Consider the following 23,889-nt stretch of genomic DNA (forward strand, 5'->3'; position numbering starts at 1 on the left):
TGCAAACGCTGCCCTCTCCCATTATGGCCGCTACAATACACCATTGGTAATATCCACCATTAAATTCGTCGTAAAAGGTTACATCTAATAGAGCTGTTGAGAAAGATCCACATGGATAGTCCTCGATTTCCATAGAAGACAGACAGACAAGCGGACAGACAGAAATTCATTCTCGTGTATATGTAAATGTATATATGTAGATATACTGTATAGATAGATGTATAGAGAGATAGCCTGATAGATAAACAGAAAGATATGCGTTAAAAAGATAGATAGACAGATAAATATACGATGTCCACAGTGTATGTTGAAACTCAATGAATTAAGGGAAAATACAAAAAAAAAAAAAGTGGAAAGAGATAAAAGTGAAGAAATGAGAAAGATAAAGAACGCTTAGAGGGGATACAAAGGAATATTAAGTAATTTGATGTCAGTCATCTCGTGATCACTCTGGTCTTCTTATTAAAAAAAAAAAAAAAAAAAAGCGCGAAGCCCAAAGATAGGAATGCATTTACATAGGGTGCTGGTATTTATCCCTTCATTTTTTTGTATGTCTTTGAAACCTTGACAATCTTACCTACAAAATATACCATTTCTAGTGCACATGAACTGTATTTTATCACCCCGAATATACACACACCTTCCACATGCATATTTTGCCAATATGGATAATGGTGCTGGCTACCCATTCCCCCAAGGTAAAGGTTCGGTCCTGGGGGTTTCCCGCTGATTGTTGACTGTTACAGTTACATTTATATTGGCAAAGGGATTGGTGGCGGTGGACAGTGGTAATTTAGACGGAAGAAAATCAGTGAAATCGGGGTAACAAGAAATTGATAAAGTATATACTAAGAAAAGAAAGTAAGTATGAGTGAAAATTAAAAATCGATCTGTGAAAATGAGATGGGGTGGAGGTGGGATAAAGGAATAGATTCCCGTATACTCATGACTTGTACATTACATTCGCAACAACACTGCTTCCAAAACTGGCCTCTTAGCCTGATGGAGGGCACGGCATATTTCTCAGGGGAGCAATGATCTTGTATTAAGTACTTGGATTGACTGGCGAGAGAACTTAATTTTTAAAATATTGTTCAGAGGCATTATTTGTGAGAAACTCGTCAAACATCTTGGAGAGAATAAATGAAGGCAATGCAAAATGAATTCCTAGAATTTTGAAGTGACTAGTTTGACGTAGAACAATCGGAGAGATCCAGGCGAAGTTTGGGGTATGAATGAGAACCAACAGTCCACTGGCTTCTTGTTTGTTTCCCCTTGGTGTTGTCTACCTGTCTGTTCATGGTATTTTTCTAATCTGTTAAGCTTCAAACTGAAATATGTATTGTCATTTCCATATGGAAAATAATCTCTTGTTTGTCCTTCCTGTTTCTCGACCAGCTGGTAGCAAGAATGCATTTTCACCAGAAATACTGAATTTCCAGTTTACTTTCTAATTCTTGTTTGACGTGCACAGTATGTATATGTTTATTCAAGTACGACAGTTGTTAAAATTTTAAATCAAATAAACCCATCTAAGCAGAGATCCTCTGCCTCTTCAAATGGAGATGGAGACGGGGCTATGCATGCTCTCGTATTTTGTCATGGTTACCACAGAACGGAAATGTTTGGATTCTGTTTGTCTATAAGAAAAGGTTTATTGTAAAAATATGGCAGTTGTATCTGCAAAAACACACCAGTCGTGTCTCTGGGCCAAAAAGGCGAGCACTCGAACCCTATTTGTTCTGGTTCAATCTTTCATTCCACTCCAGAAAGACCATGTAACTTTTACGCTTCTGAAGAGGGATTATGAGAGGTCCAGGAACTTACTATTTCAACTTTTGCAGAATAACACACACTATTTGTGGACACAGGTTTACTATTACTATTAACCTCAAATGACCTTGGAAGTCAACCTCACGTAGCTTATATCCCAAATGGATAGAGAGAGAGAGAGAGAGAGAGAGGGGGGGGGGGGACAGAGAGAGAGAGAGAGAGAGAGAGAGAGGTACATATTTTGATACTGACATAATTATGTGGGTGAAAACAGATCAGCAATGGAGAATAAATAGATTCAACATAAAGGCAGAAGGTGATACAGGAGGTTAATTATTTTCTATAACCAATTACTTATGTACTTTTCGAGATAAGAGTTCTCCACAAGTCAGACTGATTAGTAAACTTCCTTCTGTGATATGACGCCTCTCAAATATTACTATTATTGTTAAGCATGCTTCTTCATATCAAAGAATTATGTAAGTGCGCGTAGTAAAATGTGGTTTGCCCTAATAATAGTAGTACCAACCCGTAAGTAAATGGGGGAAAATTAGGTCTTCAGTCAGTCTCTTGCTGACCTGGCTATAGGATTTTCAGAATAACAAAAACCGTCCTTATTTTCAATAAACTTACCGTTGAGCAGTTTCTCTCATCACTATAGTCACCGCAGTCGTTGTCACTGTCACATTTATAGGACGCAGGGATGCATTTGTTATTGTCACACCGGAACTCGTCATGATCGCACTGTAGAAGGGGACATCACATGGTTAGTCACAGTATATGATGTAATGAGGGTCCAGCTTTTGGAATAAATGTAAGTATGGTGCAGAAGAGAAACAAAGACTGGAGTGGACACAGAAAGGAGTGAAATGAGGTGAGGGACACACGGAGTTGGTAGAGTGGATATATAGGAAAGGGAAGAATGCGTGGTGTGTTCGTCTTGGGATCTGTGTGTGCATGGATTTAAAACTAAGTGCTATTAGTTTATATAGGTAAATTCGCTTGACTCCTTATGTGTGCTAGTTGAAGGTTTCTACAATCAGTTAGTTCATTTGACCTACCAGGAGTGTATCAGTGTATTGGTAGGGTACTATATAAAGATATTTATTACATGAGTGGCCAACCTCGCTTGTTCCTTGCCGGCTTAGTCTGTGTGTATTAACTAAAAATTTCAAATAGTTCTGTGTTCCTTTCATGTATCCGGAGACAGGATCTTATAGAGTATATGGCCAAGGAATGTGAAAGGTATAAAACATATATCGAGTTGATGGGATCCATGATAATCGAAGGGCATAAAAGATATATGGAGATGATAACTTGCTGAATATTATCAACAGAATATAATTCTGACAATGGTCTACCAGCAGCGCCAATGGATAGAGAACGGGGTTCTTTTCTTTGATCTAAATGTTATACTGAAACTAAGATGTTTCATGTCTGCCTAGTTGATTTATGTGTATGGAATCAAAGAGAAAAGTCTTGTCGCTGTTTTGTTCAAAGATTAAGTTTACCACTTGAAACATGATGACAGCTCTATCATAGTTACATATTCGTGCTTGGTTAGCCTGACTTCATGCTTCATACCGGCTGCTGATGGGGTGACTGTATTATGAAACAGAAATCCACACTGAAGATGTGGAACGTGTTCGAACACGTACGGTGCAAATTTTGACTCATATTAGTAATATTTCACACCTTAATGCTGTTAGAGGTCTCCTCAAATGGCGATAGTAGCCCACAGCAGTGATGGATACTTTTTTACACTCCAACCTTTTTTTCATAACAGAAGAGAGGAGGGAAAAACAAATGAATAAAAATAGTAATCCATACACCAGATTAGTGGCGCCCTCCATTCGTAAAGTATCAGTAACAGTTGGACTCAGCTGTAGGTTCAAATTTAAGGGGAAGAAACTCCGAGGAAGCGAGTTCCATAAAGATGCAGTTCGGGGAATTAAAGAAATCTGATAGGCAGAAGTTTTGCAATATGGCTGTGTGACATTCCAGTCATGAGTGCTACCAGATGCCCGTGTAGCACAAAGGAAGGCATGAAGAGGTGGCACAATGGACCCAATTTCGTCTGAGCATTTGTCATGACATTATCTGTAATATAATGCGAGGGAGGCAACATTCCTTCTTACTTGTAGGGGAGGTAATTTATTTATAATAGATGGGTTATTAGTAATTCCAACAGCTTTGTTCTGAATTTTGTCTACTTGTTTTAGTGCAACCTCTCCACATCCATTCCACAAGGGTGAGCAGTATATATCCTATATATCCTGTAATAGCATAAAGAGGTTTCTCCAAAAGGTGAGGGATACTCTTCTACTCTCCAGCCTGTACTACAGTAACCTACAGAGATCTCCACAAATGGTGAGGGATACTTTTTACACTCCAGCCTGTACTACAGCAGCCTACAGAGATCTCTCCAAATGATGACCGATACATTTTTTTTTAGATTCCCAAACCTGTACTATAGTAGCCTACAGAGATCCCAAGTGGTAAGCGATACATTTTTACATCCCAACTTGAACATTTCTTAATACTCTTAAATGGATTTCGGCTGGAGTAAGTCGTCCTCGCTCTCGCTTGGACAAATCAATTTTTAAAATGATGTTTTCTTACACAGTGTAAAACCAAGTGTATTATCAACGGTTTCTAAGACAAGGGGCACACTCGGGATCTGAATCCTGATTCCGCCAGCCAGTACTGCGCTGATGTGTTGTGTAGGACAAGCTGTGACCTTGTGTATGTCTCTGATCAGTGATAATAAATAAGAAATATGATTCTTTAGCTGGTTATGAAAGAAGCTGTTTCTCTTCACAGACACTGGACGACTCTGGTACTAGCAAGCCATGGGTTGCATTCTCATACATATTTACGATCGAGTGCATGTCGCAACTTGGATTTCTTCTTGTAGAGAGAACTATATACACAGGATGTTTTGCACCCTCGTTTCCTTGTTCATCCCACATAAACAGATATAACATACAATGATATGCTTTTCTTAACCAAGGTACTTTTTTTTTTTTTATGCGAGGAAGAAGGTACCAAAGGCCATGAGCCCGTAATAACAGTTCCCTCCAAGAGAAAAACAAAATACAAGACAGAGCCAAATTCAAGATCCGTTCATTTCGAGATGCCTGGACACACTGCGTTTGAAAGACTGTAGATCATAGGCAGCAGGAAATACAGACAGAGGGAGACAGTTCCAGAGTTGACTTGTTGCATAAATGAAGGACTGGGAGTAACGGTTAACTCTTGCATTAGAGAGTTGGACAGAAAAGGGATGAGAGTTTGCTGCTAGACGGGTGCTACGTGCCCGTCGTAGAGGTGGAGGAATGCATGCAGACAGTTCAGAGGAGCAGTGACCATTAAAGTAGCGATAGAAAAGAGATAAAGATGCAACAGTGCGGCGAAGAGACAGAGGTTGAAGGGAGTCAGTAAGAGGAGGAGAGTTAATGAGACGAAAAGCCTTTGACTCCACCCTATTGAGAAGAGCTGTATGTGGGGAGCCTCCCCACACATGAGACTTGTACTCCACAAATGGGGTGGATAAAACCTCTGTATAGAGTCAACAATTGTGCAGGGATAAAGAAAGAACAGAGTCGGCTTAGGACACCCAATCTCTTGGAAGCAGATTTTACAAGAGATGTAATATGATCTTTCCAAGATAAGTCCCGAGTAAATAAAACCCCAAGCATGTTCAAGGATGATGCAGGATTAAGCTGAATATTATTAAACATTAGTGGCTATACCTGTGGAAGATTTTGACGGGTTGATAGGTGTAAGAACTGAGTCTTAGATGCATTAAAAACAACAAGATTATTTTTACCCCAGTCAAAGATACTAGCCAAGTCAGACATTAGGTGTGCCATAGCCTCATCCCTTGTTTGTTGAAGTAACTACTGAGATGGGCGTTGCGGGAACCGAATGGAAAGGTGAAGGGTGGAGTCATCAGCGTATGAGTGGATAGGGTTAGATGTACAGCTTAGAAGGTCATTGAGGAATAAAAGGAAGAGAGTTGGTGATAGGACAAACCCCTGAGGAACACCACTGTTGATAGATCTAGGAGAAGAATGGTGGCCGTCTACAACAGTGGCTATAGAACAATCAGAAAGGAAGCTAGTGATGAAGGTACAGATAGAAGGATAGAAACCGTAAGAGGGCAGTTTGGAAATTAAAGATTTATGCCAGACTCGACTGAAAGCCTTTGAGATGTCAAGTGCAATGGCAAAGCTTTCGCCAAAGTCCCGAAAGGAGGAGGACCAGGAGTCTGAAAGGTAGGTGATAAGATCGCCAGTGGAGCGTCCCTGACGGAACCCGTACTGATGATGAGAAAGAAGGTTGTGATAGGAAAGATGCCTTAAAATTTTTCTATTGAGAATTGACTCGAAAACTTTTGAAATACAGGATGTCAAAGCAATTGGACGATAGTTGAAGGGTTGGGAGTGGTCACCCTTCTTTGAGACTGGCTGAATGAGAGCAAACTTCCAGCAAGAAGGAAAGGTACAAGTTGACAGACAAAGGCGAAATAGTTTGCCTAGGCAGGGTGTAAGTAAAGAAGCACAGTTCTTGAGAACAACAGGAGGGACTCCATCAGGCCCATATGCCTTGTTAGTATTGAGGCCAGTGATGGCAGAAAATACATCAGCTGAAGAAATTTTAATGTCAGCCATGAGGAAATCAGAGGGGGGAAGTGATGGAGGAACAGAACCGGAATCGTCTAAGATGGAATTGGAGGAGAAAGTCTGTGGGAAGAGATCTGCTTTATCAGTAGAAGAAATAGCTACAGAACCATCAGAGTAGAAAAGAGGAGGGAAGGATGATGAGGTAAAGTTGTTAGAAAGGTTTTTGGCAAGGTGCCAGAAGGAGCGGGAAGAATTTGAGTTGGAGAATTGAGAGCATTTAGTACGGATGAAACTGTTTTTAGCAGAGCGAAGAACAGACTTAGCACGATTCGGGCAGAAACGTAAAGATGATGTGATTCAGGGGTGGGTTGGCTCCGGTACCTTTTGTAGGCCCTCTCCTTGTCGTGGACAGCATGAGAACAAGCATGATTAAACCAAGAATTTCTTGCGTTAGTCAAAGGATATGAGAAAGGAATGTATGCTTCCATGCCCGAGAGAATAACCTCCGTAATGCGCAAGGCACACTCAGATGGCTCCCGGCCATGGAAGCAATAATCATTCCAGGGAAAATCAGAGAAGTACAGCCTGAGGGCCTCCCAATCCGCGGCTCCAAAATGCCACAGACGACGTTTCCCTGGAAGGTCCACAGGCCGTACCGGAGTGATAGGACATGTTAAGGTGATAAGGTTGAGATCAGAGGAGCCCAACGGAGAGAAAGGATTAACAGTGTAAGCGGAAGGATTAGTTGTAAGGAAGAGATCAAGTATGTTGGAGCTCTCTCCAAGGCGGTCTGGGATACGGGTAGGGTGCTGTACAAGCTGCTCTAGGTCATTAAGAATAGAAAAGATGTAGGCTTGTTCACCAGGTGGATCAGTGAAAGGAGAGGAGAGCCAAAGGTGGTGGTGAACATTGAAATATCCTAGAATGGAAATTTCAGAGAAAGAAGAAATGGATAGAATGTGTTCCATCGTAGAAGTAAGATAGTCGAAGAATTTTTGATAGTAGAATTAGGGGATAAATAAACTGCACAGATATATTTAGTCAGAGAATGACAGGAAAGCCGAAGCCAGAGTGTAGAGAATTCAGAAGAATCGAGTTCAGGAACACGAGAGCAAGATAAGTCGTTGTTTATATATACACAACAGCCACCTTTGGCTTTCAAATGAGTATAGAGAACGTAGGAGGATACAGAAAAGGGTTTGCTGTCAGTTGCCTCAGACAGGTGAGTCTCAGTTAGAAAAAGGTGAGGTTTAGAGGATAGGTGGTGCTCAACAGAGAGAAAGTTAGAGGAAAGGCCGCGAATGTTGCAGAAATGAAGAAGAAGAGAGTCAGACAGTGGTTCCAGGCACCTCGAGTCGTCACCGGGAGAGGGGCGGAAGGTGGGGGCATTTATGGTCCTCCCCCCTAGGGACTCCGAGGCTGGGTGATGAAACGTGATGATTCTTTTTTGAATTTTGGAAAAGGAAGTGTAGTGAGTACTGTGCATGTAGTTTGGTGTAGATAGTTAGAGAAATTTGTGTTGGAGAGCATGCTGGCCTACTCTCTGTGTAACTGAGACACTGAAAAAGTTCAGCAAAGGGGGATGGTCAGGAACTAGTCCTGAGGGCTGATGAAACGGTAGCTCCAGCACTCCCTATCATCAGCTTTCCATCCACCTTGGGAGTACTGCCCTGCTCGACTGGTGCTACAGTCTACTCCACTGGACTCTTTTTTGTGAGAAAATCAGGAGACACGTGACGACATGTACTTTCCTTCCCTTTCTGTTGCGGCAGAATAAAAACCTAATTACGGCACGAATTTGCTCATCAGCTTGTCCCAGAACCCAGTCCCAGGTCAATGTTATTAAGCTACTAACCCGATCAACAATCTCATCATTGTGTGTGGGTCACAGCATTTTTTTTTTTTTTTATTATTCACATATTTTTCTTTTCAAAATGCTCCACTATGTCTCTCTCTCTCTCTCTCTCTCTCTCTCTCTCTCTCTCTCTCTCTCTCTCTCTCTCTCTCTCTCTCTCTCTCTCTCAGAGACGGGTAATGCCGCCTGTTAAATGCGATGATTGTTAAAAACTTACCTAAAACTATGCCACTAATAATCATACTTGATTTTAGTAGTGTTCATTTCATACATAAATTAAAATCTTATTTTTAGAAATTAATATGTTGAAGCAGACCGATAAATCTAGCTCATGTTTCAGAAAGGTGGGTTAATGGCCAGGACGGTAACACAATCACCTCCAAACAAGGAAAATAACATGAACTGGTCCCAAAGGTCTCAGTCACGGCAATATGTGGATATATCCTCTCCGACCTATTATCTCCATTATTCTTGTCTATGAACTACCAGACTGGGTTTAGTCTGTGTTCAGTGGATATGGCACGATCAATATTCAGTTGTTGATAATTGAAATATTTGAAAGCTATCAATTACATCAATAAAACAATTGGTCTAATGTACAGTCTTCTATATCGAAGTAATACGTTTTCTGTTGAGATACAAACGCTGATAAGTTAACCCTCATTCTTAAGTCTAGCGGTTATATTACAAGCAGTTATAAAAGAAATGCAACATTAAAAACTGATAGAGAAGGGAGGAAGGCGAATTAAATATAATAATTATAATATAAGCACTCTGATATGAAAAATTGCAAGGCTAATGGTGAACAGATATATAGCAAATAAGAAAAAAGATAGTATATATTATTCAGTCATGTACTCTGTGTACTCAGTGCAGGAAGTCCAACTGTGCATATAACTATAAAGGTTATTATTTTAGGGACAAAGATAATAGTAGTTAGAAAAGGTCTGTTGGGTGAACTGAGGCATACCTTGTCTCCATTACAGAAATTTGTGACAAGTTACATGGGGATTGGTTTCGTCTGATCAGTATCTGATAACGATTAGTGTATGTGAATTATGTATCTTTACTAGTTATTGGAATACACAAAATATTACATCTAAGTACGGTTCAACTAGCCCATTTTCCTACTATGAACCGACTTTCCCTTTGAACATGTTTTTCCAGTAGACATATTTTCCTCCTTGGATCTGTTTACCACTTGGGACAAATTTCCTCCTTGGTTAGTTGTCAAATGATTAAAGGCAAAAATAATTTCAAAAGCTCAGTCAATGGTTATGTAGGGAAACGCGCCTCATACTAGATGTACTAGTAGTAGTAGCAGTAGTAATAGTAGTAGTGGTGGTAGTATTATTTACCAGCCGCGATACCGAAGCTGGTATTGTTATCAGTGTGTGTGTGTGTGTGTGTGTGTGTGTGTGTGTGTGTGTGTGTGTGTGTGTGTGTGTGTGTGTGTGTGTGGTAGCACGATATCTTCGCAACCGCTCAAGATATCATCACAAAATTTCACATGAAAGTAGTAGGAAAAAAAGGTGATCAAGAGTTTTAAATTAGTGAAAGTAGGTCAAGGTCTGTGTGTCTGTTACCACGATCATTTAGCAGTCAATAATGATATCAACACAAAATCTTACAGGTGTGTAGCAGAGGTGAAAATCTCCTACGAGGTCGAAAGTGGTGACAGTTGGTGAATGCCTGTGTGTCTGTTGCAACGATAACATCGCAACCGCTCAACATATCATCATAAAATTATAACAGGTGTGTAGTAGGGATGAAAATATCGTGCGAGGTCGAAACTGCTGAAAGTAGGTCAAGGTAAATGTCATATTCCAAGCCGAGCTATATACTCGTATGTATTGGCTCGCGGCTGGTGTGATTCTCCCCTTGTGGGGGCAGAGCTATATACTCGTTTTTGTTTGCGATATTACAATTGCGTCACAAAATCTCAGTATTAATGCTGTGGTTAGGAATGCCTGCCAACTGTAGTAGTGGTAGTAGTAGTAGCAGTAGTAGTAGTAGTAGTAGTAGTAGTAGCAGTGGTAGTATTTGTTGTTGTTGATATTGTAGTAGTAGTAACAAGTAGTGGTAGTCGTAGTAGTTGTAGTAGTAGCACCACCACCACCACCACCACCAGCAGTTTGTTGTTGTTGTTGTGACTGTTGCCAGGATAAAGTGGTACCTAGTAGTGTTGGTGTCTGCAGTGCTCGTGCCGTACGTGGGGGATTAAGGGGTGGTGGTTGTGGGCCTGTCTCTCTGGTGGGTAAGGACTACGAAGCTACTGTGTTAAAGAGCTGCATTGATCTGAGGCTGCGGCGGATTAAGGATTTGTTTCCACTGTAATAGTTGAACTAATATATTATTTAAAAAATTCATATTAAAAGTTTAGGATATGCTAAGCAACTACAATAGTGGACGTGTTTAAGAACGAAAGACTAAAGTACGAATGTTAGTTTTAACCTTTCCATCACATCCTCAAATTGTGAATTGTGTTTCTGTGACTGTTGGTCCTGAAAATACAATATAAACATGAATGGAGATTATACGCTGCATTAAACAATAGTAGTAATAGTAGTAGTAGTAGCAGTAGTAGTAGTAGTAGTAGTAGTAGTAGTAGTAATTTCAATTCAATTCATTTAATTTCGTAACATAATTACTGAACATAGTCTGATATCATTCTGTAATGTAACATTCTGTATGTAACAAAGTATATCATTCAGAACATCCCTCTACACTGCCATAATTTTCTCAGTGTACTGTTGTCACTCATTTCGTGGTCAACAAAGACATGTAACCCACGTACACACAAGCGCAAGTTGAATGATAATTGTTAAAATATTCAGCAAATAATAATATTAAAAGAAAAAAAACGAAAATAGATATATAAATGCCCAATAAAATGACAATGATTTGTTAATCACTCAACATATAACAAAAATAATACTAAAAATGTTTAATTTTAAAAAATAATCCCCCAAACCAATATCTTGAAGATATATATACTTTAAAAATATTGTACTCAATTCATTAAAATTTTGCTTAAACCAAGAAAGAAGAAAGTTTTTAAAAAATAAGCCATACCTTGAAAAGCAATAAAATAATAAAAAAAAAAATTAAAAGTAGTAGTAGTAGCAGTTGTAGTAGTAATATTAATAGTAATAGGAGGAGGAGGAGGAGGAGGTGGAGGAGGAGCAGGAGCAGGAGGAGGAGGAGGAGGAGGTGGAGGAGGAGGAGGAGGAGGAGGAAGAGGAGGAGGAGGAGGTGGAGGAGGAGGAGGAGGTGGAGGAGGAGGAGGAGGAGGAGGAAGAGGAGTGTGTGTGTGTGTGTGTGTGTGTGTGTGTGTGTGTGTGTGTGAGTGCGTGTGTGTAAAAGTCTTTCTCTGATTTAGTAAAAGTGATGGAGAATTTTTCGGGTATGGAGGCGGTTGACCTATTTCTCATGAAATAAAAGTCAAAGGTCAGGGATAGTAATCTATGCCAAATGAATCTCAACACTGCCAACATTTAGAGTTTTAGTCCAATTTACCCGATGCTCGGGAGAAAAGTTGAGAGTATGGCATGTACGAAGGGATTAAATTTTGTGGACAATGAAAAGTCAAAGCCCTATGGCAAGGTCAAAATATGACATTCTTGTCAAAATTTGACATTCTTGTCTGCATGAGGGAAAAAAATCTAACCGTTTTGGGGAAAGGTTAAAGATTAATTTAATCTGAGAACAATAGGTTAAAGGTCGAGGTCTCATAGTAACGTCAACGTAAATTATTTTTGTTCTGTTACGAACAAACTTTGTGGAAAGCTTCAAAGTATGGCAAGGATAAATGGAGTTGATTTTAAAAACATTCAGTCAAGGTCAGAGTAGTGTGTCTGTAAATGAATAAAAGCACCAATACAGCTTTGATCTGATCTGACGGAAATGCGTGGAAGGGGTATGGTTCACCCATTATTATTATTATTTTTTTAACAATGATAAATGGCAGGTAAGGGTTACATGGCAAGGTCAGCTTAAACAGTTTTGCTCTGATTTAGACCAAGCTTTGTCGAAGACTTCAAGATAGGACAAGCTTGGATAAAGATTCGAGTTTGAAAACAAACAGTCAAAGGTAGAAGGCAAACGGAAGAATCGGAATCCAAAGTAAATATACTGAGTTTTGGTCTGATTTTGGCCAAACTTGTTGGAAAGCTTAAGAGTTTTGTCGTATCACTCACCGGGGGACAATTGATCTCATCACTGTTGTCGCCACAGTCGTTGTCACCGTCACACCTGAATGACCCCCTTATGCATCGGGTGTTGTTACACTTGAACTGGTAGTCGGCACACTGTCTCTGTGGATGGTAATACGGTAACACCTGAATACATACTCCCATGCCTTATGAACAATAGTTTCATTCAATGTATCTTTCAAAGACAAAACATTATTAACCCAACTATTCTAAACATTTCTAAAGACCATCAGTACCACTTTTAGCTTTACGTCGATCATATGTCTGATCTACGATGCTCTAGAGACATTTTAACTAAAATTAGCTTCAATTTTTTACTTTGGCACGAATTGATTAAAGAGAACCTAATCATCTGAGGGAGGAAATTGTTGTGTAACTTGGGTATTACGGAAGTTTCTATCAAAATTGCTATATGGCTAAACAAGGTCTAGTCATTAGTGATAATACACAGTTAAAATGCGATAAAATATAATGACGTGAAGTTCATTGGTAAAAAAAAAATGTAATACTGATTACATAAGACAATAAAAAAAGGTGTCATAAAACAGTAGTTAGTGATATAGCTACCAACGCTGCCTAAATTTTTTAGAATATGTGTTCTGCATTTCCATTCCACCTAATGGATGACAGTGTTTACATCTATATTCTTTGTTTGATTCTGAAACCATACGTCAAAGATACGGCGGATCATAGATTTTTAAATAATTTTTTATTAATAATTTCTGAAAGATTTTCAATCCATGAAATTACTGAAAAGTTTTCGATTTATGAAATTATTCAATCAATTTTCTCGTCAGTTATTATTACAAATATTCACCTTAATGTGTCTGGAGGGAAGGCTTGTAATACATTATTCTGATCGACGGTTTTTATTGCCCTGCCCATGAATTGAGTTTGTGGGTATTTCTTCATTGCAAGCGTTAGAGTGTGTGAAGGTAGGCTTTGTTGAAGCGGGTTTGGTAATCTTTTATTATTCATTTATGTATTAATTTATTTTGTATTGCCTTTATGTGCCTCGTTAAGCTGGCGTGCTGTGTCATCTGCTCTGTGTTAGCAAAGGCATCTGCAGAAAATTGTGTGATTCTCACATCAAGATATTCTCCTACAGCAAAAACTTTAAATTCAATCTGTAAGTGTTTAAATTGCTCCGCTGGTACCTCTCCGACAGAGGTATTTTACTGGTTAAATAATAACTGAACCTGGTTTAAATTTCAAATCAGGAATTATCCAAACACGAGGAAATTTTTGACTAAATGTATAAAAAATTATTTTGCCGAATCTAGAAAGTATCGTCAGGTTGCCAAAAAAAAATGCATGATGTTATCTGAATTTGTTTATGTCTCCTGTATCATTCTGAGACATCAATGGTGATGCAATCATTATTCAGATTAAATCAATGAACGTTTTGCCATATATAAACATGAAAATCATATAGTATCCCTCTCACTTGTATTATAATGATTTGATTTTGCAAAAGAACATATTTCTGTCTAGCCAAAGTTAACAGTGATGCCTCGTATCTGTGCAAGCAAGACAGATAATTTCTGCTATACTCATTTTTTTGCGCGATATTACAATTGCTTCACAAAATCTCAGTATTAATGCTGTGGTTAGGAATGCCTACCAACTATATTTTGGCTGCAAAACTGGAGCTCAAGACAAGAGCTGGGCTCCACATATCTTCTGTAACACTTGTGCAACAAATCTTCCGCAGTGGTTAATCGTGAAAAGGAAATCTATGACGTTTGCTCTACCAATGATTTGGAGAGAGCCAATAGATCATAACAGCAATTGGAACTTTTGTATGCTGTCCTTCGTCTGGGGTGGTTTGTCAAATAAGAAAAAAAGGGTCTCTACACCACTTAAACACTCCAGCAGCTATTTACCCAGTACCCAAAGGAGATGTCTGCGTGTCCTTAAAGCACTAGAATTCTTCTCTTTTGAATCAAATGAGGAAGAGGGGAACTATGAAGTTTCTAGTTCTGAACCATCAAGGTCAGTTGACCCAGATTTTGGCTCATCCTTTTTCCATTGAACCATATTTCCAACACAAGGTGGACTGAATGATCTTGTGAGGGGTTTGGAACTGCCCATGAGTAAGGTAGAGTTCTTGGACTCCAGACTACGGCAATGGAATTTCCTGGCAAATGATGTTAGAATTTCCATGTTCCGTGACCATCAAACTGATCTAGTCCAGTTCTTCTTCATGGAAGGTGATCTTAAAGCTTGCAGTAGCATTTATGCTCAGATTGAAGAACTCATCATCGTTAATAATCCACGTGAATGGAGACTTTTCAGGGATTCATAAAACTCGATTTTTAAACCTGCTTTGGTGCACATTGGCAATGTTCTGCCATCCTTTCCAGCTGATCATGCAGTCCATATGAAGAAAACTTATGGCATGACACAGCTTCTTCGGTGTATAAACTACGACGAACATCAGTGGCAGCTTTCTGGTGATTTGAAAGTTATTGTCATTTTGCTTGGTGTGCAGAGTGGATATACAAAGTAAAGCTGTTTTCTCTGTGAATGAGATAGTCAGGCAAGAAAGCCTTACTGCACCAAGAAATTTCAACGGCTTCAACCGTCATTGGAGGTGGGGAGAAAAAAATATTCACCATTCACCACTTGTGGAATTAAGCATTATTTTGTGTCCATCCTTGCAGATCGAGCTAGGTCTGATGAAGGATTTTATCAAAGCAATAGACAAAATCTATGAGGCCTGCAAGTATCTCTGTGAGAAATTTTCCAAGTTAATTAAAGTAAAAATAAACGAAAGTGCTTTTGTTGGTTCTCAAATATTCGCAAACCTCTTCTAGATGATGCATTGATAATGCACCGTGTGGAAACTAAAAGGATGATCGGAAAACCATCAAGCTTGTAGTAACAAAAGCGATTTCACTAGGTCATTGCAGCAACTGGGAAACGGTTTCGTGGCAAATGGAACACAGCGCTGAAACACAGTCATAAGGGATGTTCCAGTTCATGAATATAAGAGACAAGCCCATAAGCGAAGTTCAGAAGCTAATTAACGAGCGATCTATGTACTGATATACAATATGTGACTTATATACATGGCATGATCTTGAATTTGGCTCTCTCTTGTATTTTGTTTTTCTCTTGGAAGGAACAGTTATTGTGGACTCGTGACCTTTGGTTCCTTCTTCCTAGCATAAAAAAAAAAAAAAAAAAAATCTTAGCAAAAACAGATGGAAATACATTGGATTGTAATCTATGATTACAATTGAACTGTTGGCGGCATTATGTATATACATGTAAATTTAAAAAATAAATAAATAAATTAGTAAGTAAATAAATATAATAGAAACACTAGCAAGTCAGCTGTTTTTATTGGCACGTTTGAATTCAGCACAGTAAAATCCACATGAAGTGACAAATTTTATCTCCGAAGCAGACAACTGTTAAAAATTTGTGGACAAGTGTAATCATTCCAAGATCAGGGCCACACGAAAAAGTAAAAAATTCCGTCTTTATACCAGTTGATTATGCGTGGGTTTTGAGCTTCGTGAGTGCTCCTCCTTTTCCTTTCACTCACACCTACACAGTGTGAGCGGATGTTATGCTGTGAACTGTGTCTGTTTATATATCATTTTTCATTCTCTGTCTGAATTTGTGTAAACAATACAACTCAATTAATTTTTATTCAGTATGCAACACTTGGTGGAAGGGTAGAGGGACAGCCCATATGGAGACCTGTTGGTTTTTAGAACAGTAGGTCAATGGTATAAGTTACAGAGCTAAATCATACGGTGACCAAGTATCCTCAGCTATAACAGCTTTCATCCAGTTTCGACAATTCTCCGGGAAATCCGTGACTAAGGTAAGTATAAAGAACAATCAGTCACAGGTGAAGGTATCAGAGCAAGATCAAACTTCAACACTTGTTTTTGTAAACAAAATTACCTGATCTGTAATGATCTTGGTGGAAAGGTTGAGCCTTTGCAGGGAATAAAGTCAGCTATTGATTTCTTGAACAATAAGTCTAAAGTCAAGTTTATAGAGCAAGGTCAGCTTCGATTTAACCCAATTTAGATTAAACATTATGTATTTATTGACATGTGGAGAGGATGGAGGGTGAAAGACTGACGAAGAGAATGTATGTGAGTGAGGTGGAGGGGGGAAGAGGGAGAGGGAGGCCGAGGATGAGATGGAGGAATGGGGTGGAGAGGTATATGAGAGAGGGGGGTGTGAGTTGGGAGCAGGGCAGTGAAATGGCGGGGGACAGGGAGACTTGGAGGCGATTTGTTTGTGGCCACCCCAAACGGGATTGAGGCGTCTGGCAATAGATAGATAGATATTTATTGACAATAACGTAAGTGTCAACGTATTCGATTTTGAGAACAAACAAAGTATAGGAGCCATGTCAGATCATTAGGTCTCAAGGCAAACTCAGCTTAATTTTGATCTGATAAAACATGGTTGTTGGAAAATTAAGGCTCAGTAAACGACGAAAACATGAATATTGTGATAAATCATTCAAATGTCAAGGTCACATGGTAAAGGCAAAGTCCGACTACGACTCTCTGTGTGTAAGGAAAAAAAGTTAAGAACCCATTTGCATTAATCTCGGTGGATCGGTTGAGGATACCCGATTACCTGTTCTGTTGTTTTATAGAACAATTATTCAAAGGACAAGATTACACGGTACAGTTAATCTAAACCATTTTTATCCCAAGTACACTTCACTTGGTGAAAGAGTTCAGGTACAACAAGAATACAGAGATTTGAACTGAAGAACAAAGAGTAACTAATGAAGTTTACAAAGGAAAGTAAACGGCCATGATCAATGAGCAATGTCATCTCAGTTTTGGTCTTCTTTGAACCACAGTAGGTAGAAGAGTTAATGATTCGGGAAGAATGAAGTTCATTTAATTATAATCTACCTACAAGCAGGGTGAAAGGGCAAATTCATTCACTCGGCTCTAGCATATTTAGGAGTGTTGCTCTCTCTGAGACTTCCATTATCTTGGTATGGACAGTTGGTTATCATACAGTAACATGGCAAAAAGCAGAGTTTCACTCAACTGGACCTTACAGTGTACATTCCCGTGGATCTTGTGATAATTTTTGAGTAATATATTTGTACAAGTATATCTATCTATCTATCTATCTATCTATCTATATCTATCTATCTATCTATCTATCTATCTATATCTATCTATCTATCTATCTATCTATCTATATATATATATAGAGAGAGAGAGAGAGAGAGAGAGAGAGAGAGAGAGAGAGAGAGCCTCTGTGGTACAGTGGTAGAGTGTGCGTTTCGTGCACGGGTGAGCCAGGGTTCGCGCCCCGCCAGGGTCATAAAATTTGGGAGTGTTCACCCGGCCAAGTACTGCATTGGTGGACACAAGGGGTGCTGTGGTTGAACCAGTGTCGCTTACTATAAAGTATTCTTGCACCCAGTCGGCTTGCGCGGGCCGATTATACTTGGTTCACAGACTACACACACATCCAAAGCCACTCCAACACTACAATTCCACTTACATGCACTTCTTACCCTACATACAATCTCTACCAGACAGCCTAAGCCACTTGGTGGAGATACATTGGCTGTATCGTCCCGACTTCGGTCGGGATAGGCCGGTCCTGCAGTGGATACTCAAACGGCTGATGATGATATATATATATATATATATATATTTTCAAAGACAAATCGATATATAGATGTAGATAATGTCTCTCTCTCTCTCTCTCTCTCTCTCTCTCTCTCTCTCTCTCTCTCTCTCTCTCTCTCTCTCTTTCATTCTCTCAGTATATATAAGAATTCCTTGTTGGATGACAATCCTACTGACAAGTTTTGTTAACTTTTATCAAAATTGTTGAAGTTACTTTCTTTACACACACACACACACACACACACACACACACACACACACACACACACACACACACACACACCAGCTGCAGCGAGTGTAAAAGCATTCTGAGATGATTTGGCCATATGTAACAAATATGGAATGAATGAATGACAAGGAGAGAGTACGTGAAAGAGATGGTGGCAGGAGGAGAAGGGGAAGACGAAGAATGGGATGGAGGGATAGACTGGAAATGTATGTGAAAGAGGGAGATGTGAGGTGGAGAGATGGCAGCCAGGAAGCAATGGATCGGATGATATGAAGGCACAAGTGTAGATAACGTGAAACTATCTCTATATCTGTATAACTAGGCTGCTTCCCCCAAGGAAAGGGAGGTAGCCGAGACAGTACGACACACTCCCAATTTACTCATCCATTGAAACACATTCATTCGCATCGTAGCCCCAAAGGGGAAAAGAGACAGACCTTCACCGCACCACACCGCACAAGGGTCAACTGCGCAGTGCAATCAGTGACATCTGCAGCAGGGCCCGACAGCAGAGCTGGTTTACCCCTGGCACATCATAATAGACCCACCCCCTTACCCACACTTGACCTGATCAGCTGCTCGGACAAATGCGTGAGAGTATCCTTTCAGGGCTGCGTCATCATTTTATTCATTCACAATTTCTCTTCATTTATTTCTGTCACACACAGCCACTTTTCCTTGCTCAACAGACATCCCTTTCGCATCCAACGTGAAACATCTTAATAAAAATTAGAGGAACGGAAAGTCAGCTCCTCTCACCATTCAGTGCTTTGTTACTCCATCAGGAGCGTAGGGGATCGGTCTTAGACTATTCAGTCCCGACACTTAAGGCGAAAGAGCCCATACCCACTCGTCCCCGAGTGACGTTAAGGGAACAAATAACCTCTGTACTTTCCTTGCATGTAAACCCTTACAGACCCATTCAGTTGGAGTGCCTTAACCCATCAGTCCACAAGGCATCATTATGCTTCCGTCCACTTATAGGGGATTAAGTGATTGGTCCGTCCGTGGGCAGGTGGTTGGATGGGTGCGTGCGTGAGTGCTTGGGCCTGAGCGCTTGTAACACTCTTGTGGGTGTGGTATTTCATGAACCCAACAACGGATTTCCACGAAACTTTTTGCGAGTGTTGCAGTATAAGGAGATGATGAACTGATTAGGTCGGCAAGGTCAAGATCATACGGGTGTGGGTGCGACATCTGAACCTCTTGACGGATTTCGACCAAACTTGTCAGTAACACAAAATGAAGGGACGATGAACTGATATGGCCAGCAAGGTCAATGGGTCAAATGTCAAGGTCATATGGGTGTGGACGCAATATCTCCTGAACCCTGTGACGGATTTCAACCAAACTTTTGTCAATGATACAGTATGAAGGAATGATGAACTGATTAGATCTGCAAGGTCAAGGGGTCAAAGGTCAAGGTCGTATGGGTGTGGACGCGATATCTCCTTAACCTCTCGACGGATTTCGACCAAACTTTTGTCGATGATACAATGTCAGAGTAAAATAGAGCGTCTGACTCTGTAATGGAACTGGTAATTAATGCTCTAAAAGAATCAAAGATCACGCAAGTAAAGTAGATTTGCAGGACTAATGATCTCCCTGATCAGCGAAGAAACATAATATGTTGATAACTCTGATATTGAACAGACTTGGAGATTTTGTCATGATTTTTTGTAATGGACTTTGGCTTCGAATATTTCCCTTGGTCAATGTGAAAGACTTTGTAAGATGATATGGTCACAGGCTATCAAGTCTTCGAAGTTCAGTACACATGAAATTACCAGCATTCCTTAGTCACGTTCATAAACCAGCTCCAGATCATGCATGCATTCTAGGCCAACAAAAACACTCTCACATATATATAAGAAAGATATTCTCATGTTCAGTGAAAATAGATACTACGGCATGTTGTCGCGCAATGACGTAGCCGTATGTTCCTGAACACTAGCAATGCCACAGTTTCTAAGGCAAAGGCTTTATCTTCAGTCACATCAGGTTGTGAAACTTTCACTCTTACTACTTCCGTCAGTACAACGTCTATATAGGATGCACAGTTTATTGGGTGGCTGCAGAAACTTATATAATTGACAAGCAGGGGTGCCTGGCATTGCCATGCCAAAAAGGCGAACACTCTAATCCTATTTGTTTAGTTCAGTTTTTCTTTATACTCCAGAAAGATCATGCATCTCATAAGCTTTTGCAGGAGGATTATAAGAGGTCCAGGGATTTCTATTTCAGCTTTCACAGACTAACGCATAGTATTTATGCACACTTGTTTACTATTGCTGGTGACCACAAATGACCTCCGACCAGTGACCTCAAATGACCTCGGAGGTAAACCTCACAAAGCCTATGTCCGAAATGGAGGTCATGTGAGTTTCCATGCCAAGAATTAGGCTGCTGGGTGCAGTCGTTTTTGCGTGTATTTCTGGTGACCTCAAATGACCCACGACCGGTGACCTCAAGGAGTCTCCATGCCAAGAACTAGGCTGCTGGATCCATTTGTTCGAGCGTGTATTACAGTGACCTGAAATGACCTCTTACCAGTGATCTCAAATGACCTTAAAGGCCAAATTCAAATAGCCTATGTCCGAACTGGAGGTAAAGTGACTCCCTATGCCAAAAAACTGGGGTGCACGGGTACCCGGTGTTTCCCGGACCAAAAAAGTGAACAATCTACCGGGGACTTCAAATGTCCCAAATCAGAATTTTGACCTCCTAAAACCATCCTTGGGTCACCTTGATTTAGAATATACATGGGTTTGGGGGTCTCTGGCTCTTGGTTTTTATTATGATTGAAGGAGAAACAAACAACATGGCTCTCTTATATACATAGATTTACCACGTATAAAAATATGAATATTTCCCCTACTTTTGTCTTCGTCTTGGTTTACTTACAAATCTACAGAGATTACATTTTACTTATCTCGTGGATATCAAAAACTGTATACTCTCTAGACATATGATTCTAAATTTTGATGAAATGTCTAGACTCTCTTTCCACTAGACAAGGCAAGCTGCTGATTTTCCTCTAGACTGGTATAAATTAGTGGTCAGTTATTTGCTTTAACGTTCACTGTTCTGCAGCACTCACCTGGGAGCAGTTGACCTCATCACTGTAGTCGCCACAGTCGTTGTCACCGTCACACCTGTATGACTCCCTGACGCATCGGTTGTTGTCACACTTAAACTGGTCATCGTCACATTCTCTCTGCGGATGGTAACACGGAAACACCTAACTACAATCAGGCCTATCCTCAGACAAATAGTTCATACACCGTATCTTTCAAAGACTGTCCAATCTGAACCACCCTGCAAACATTTCTAAGGAGCAACAATTACACTTATCTTTTTCTTTATATATTAAACGTATATTTCATTCTTGATGACCTGCAAACGATTTAACATCCATCCATCCATCATCCAATCCTATGTTACCCAATGAGGAGCGTAGCATCCCGGGGCTAGGCAAGTTGGTCTTGACATTTAAGATGAGAGTGACCAGCCTCAATCATCCCTGAGTGGCATTACGTGGGCAATGAACCCTAACCATCCCTTGGATATAAACTTGCACCAGCTCAATCCAATTGGAGCCCCTATATACCTACTAAAACAACAGGCTTCATAATTTGGTGTTATGCGTACCATCCAGATAAGTAAATGGTTTCCTGGTGTATAGGAAACCATTTGGCTTGTCACTCAATGTAGAGCCACCCATAGGCAGAAGGAAGGGAAAAGAATGAAGGAAAGAAAGCAGAGGGAGTGTAAAGTCACCTGTGGACAAAAGGAAGATGAAAGAACACAGGAAAGAAAGATAGAAGAGGAAGGAAGGAGAGGAAAGGACAGACACCCAAAGCAACACTACATCTAGTGAGTGGATGGTGAATCCACACCTACCTCCAACCTATGTTCTCACCATGAGGAAAAACTAAATATAGCATTATATAGGTTAGGTAAAATCGTGGTTGCAACATTCAATCTGAAATAAATTTAGCAGAGTTTCGGTATAATTAATAATTAACAGTTTTAAAGCTTGCTCATTACGTATAGGAAATAATAAATGGAACTGGAATAATAATAATTATGCTGAAATAATTCGTGCTTTGAAATATATGTCGCTGTTTTAAGGAAGTGGGAAAACACTGACGTTTGCCTTTTAGTGCATTAAACTGGAAATGATTCCTTTGCCAGGAAAAGCTACAATTACTATACAAATCTTTGAACTTTTAGTATGCTGTGATTTTTAATAAATTCTTTGTGCAACTGTGTATCATCTATTTAATAGAGATTGTAGTTTAGCTATTTCTGCATATAGTGTTTAGCTTACCAGAATCTCTTAAAATATATACTTATTCAGCCCATGCTTGAAAAGTTGGAATAATGAACAGAGGTTTGGAAGAAGACTGTCAGACATATTGCTTTAAAAAAAAAAAAAAACATGGTCATATATAGTACTCAAGAAACCAAATATTGAAGTGCATCTCCACTTTTTAAAGCAGGCTATTCAGCTTCTAAAAATAAACATTGATTTAACAGTATTTCATAATATTTAGACATTTTTCTTCAACTATGCATAATCATGTACATAAAAGTGTGTTCACCCTCGAAAACTTCGAATTCGCACTTGGATCTATAGCCTCCCCTGGACATCTTGCATTTTTGCTCATTGGACCTATGTTCCTACTTGGGTCAGTCTTCCCAGGGACACAGTCATTTTCACTTGTTGAACTCTTCCCACCTTGGACCCAGTTCATTCCCTGGCCCTATTTTCCTACTAACCACCCACCCACCCAACCACCCCAAACACCCTGACCACGCACATGCGTCACATTCATTCCACACTACTTAGAAAACTTAGACACCTGTCCTCCAAACTGTCCCTACAGACCAACCATATTCCACCCCACTCTCTTTGCTCTGCCTGTCCGCACATCCGCTTCACCCACCCAGCACCTTACTTATCCTGCCCATCTCACCCCACCTCCAATACCCACTCCACCATGCTCAACCATCCACAACACTTACTCTTACCAGTTCACCCATCCGTCCAATCACCCATCCCATTCTCACAGCCAGCAATCTACCTACTCGAGCACATAGTTCTACCATAATCACTGGTAAGTATCCATTCCCTCTCTCACAGACATGCATGCATGTGCATATCAAACTGGTGCTCGCGCATGCACCGACAGATAAACTGGTGGAAAAATGCATCCCCTTCCCAGCCACAGTATTAATATCCCCCGGTGAGCTCAAGATATCTCAGTCTTTTCCTGTTTCTCTCTTCCTCATATAACCCTAATACATCGAATTCCCCTTCCTAACAATTCGTCGTTGCTTTTACTCATTTTGTAGAATTCATAATGTGGCTACAAGCAGAACACAACATCTAACTGTCCGAGTAGGCTAAGTAGGCTACATCTACTGTAACTGCAGTTATCGGTGCTTGTAGTGGACAGAGAGGCTATGATGGTGAAAACAAACTTTATGTATCAGCTGGTATAATATGTTTATCCAACATCATTATTTTAGCGTCTTCTTT

At 40.0% G+C, this 23,889-nt stretch overlaps 1 protein-coding gene across 1 annotated transcript in view; it reads right to left on the minus strand.

Moving 5' to 3' along the window:
- The window catches only part of LOC145413688 (uncharacterized), a 616,371-nt gene that overhangs the window by 4,362 nt on the left and 588,120 nt on the right, over positions 1–23,889 (minus strand). Inside the window, exons 16-19 of the mRNA XM_080283343.1 lie at positions 21,442–21,558; positions 21,246–21,249; positions 12,456–12,572; positions 2,407–2,517 (exon numbers count right to left, since the gene is read on the minus strand). Of these exons, the coding sequence (XP_080139469.1) occupies positions 2,407–2,517; positions 12,456–12,572; positions 21,246–21,249; positions 21,442–21,558 (349 nt within the window). The remainder of the gene's footprint in view (positions 1–2,406; positions 2,518–12,455; positions 12,573–21,245; positions 21,250–21,441; positions 21,559–23,889) is intronic.

Source organism: Coenobita brevimanus, chromosome 97 (genome assembly GCF_032717465.1).
Source record: "Coenobita brevimanus isolate Jiangsu-jjx chromosome 97, ASM3271746v2, whole genome shotgun sequence".
NCBI classification, from domain to species: Eukaryota; Metazoa; Arthropoda; class Malacostraca; order Decapoda; family Coenobitidae; genus Coenobita; species Coenobita brevimanus.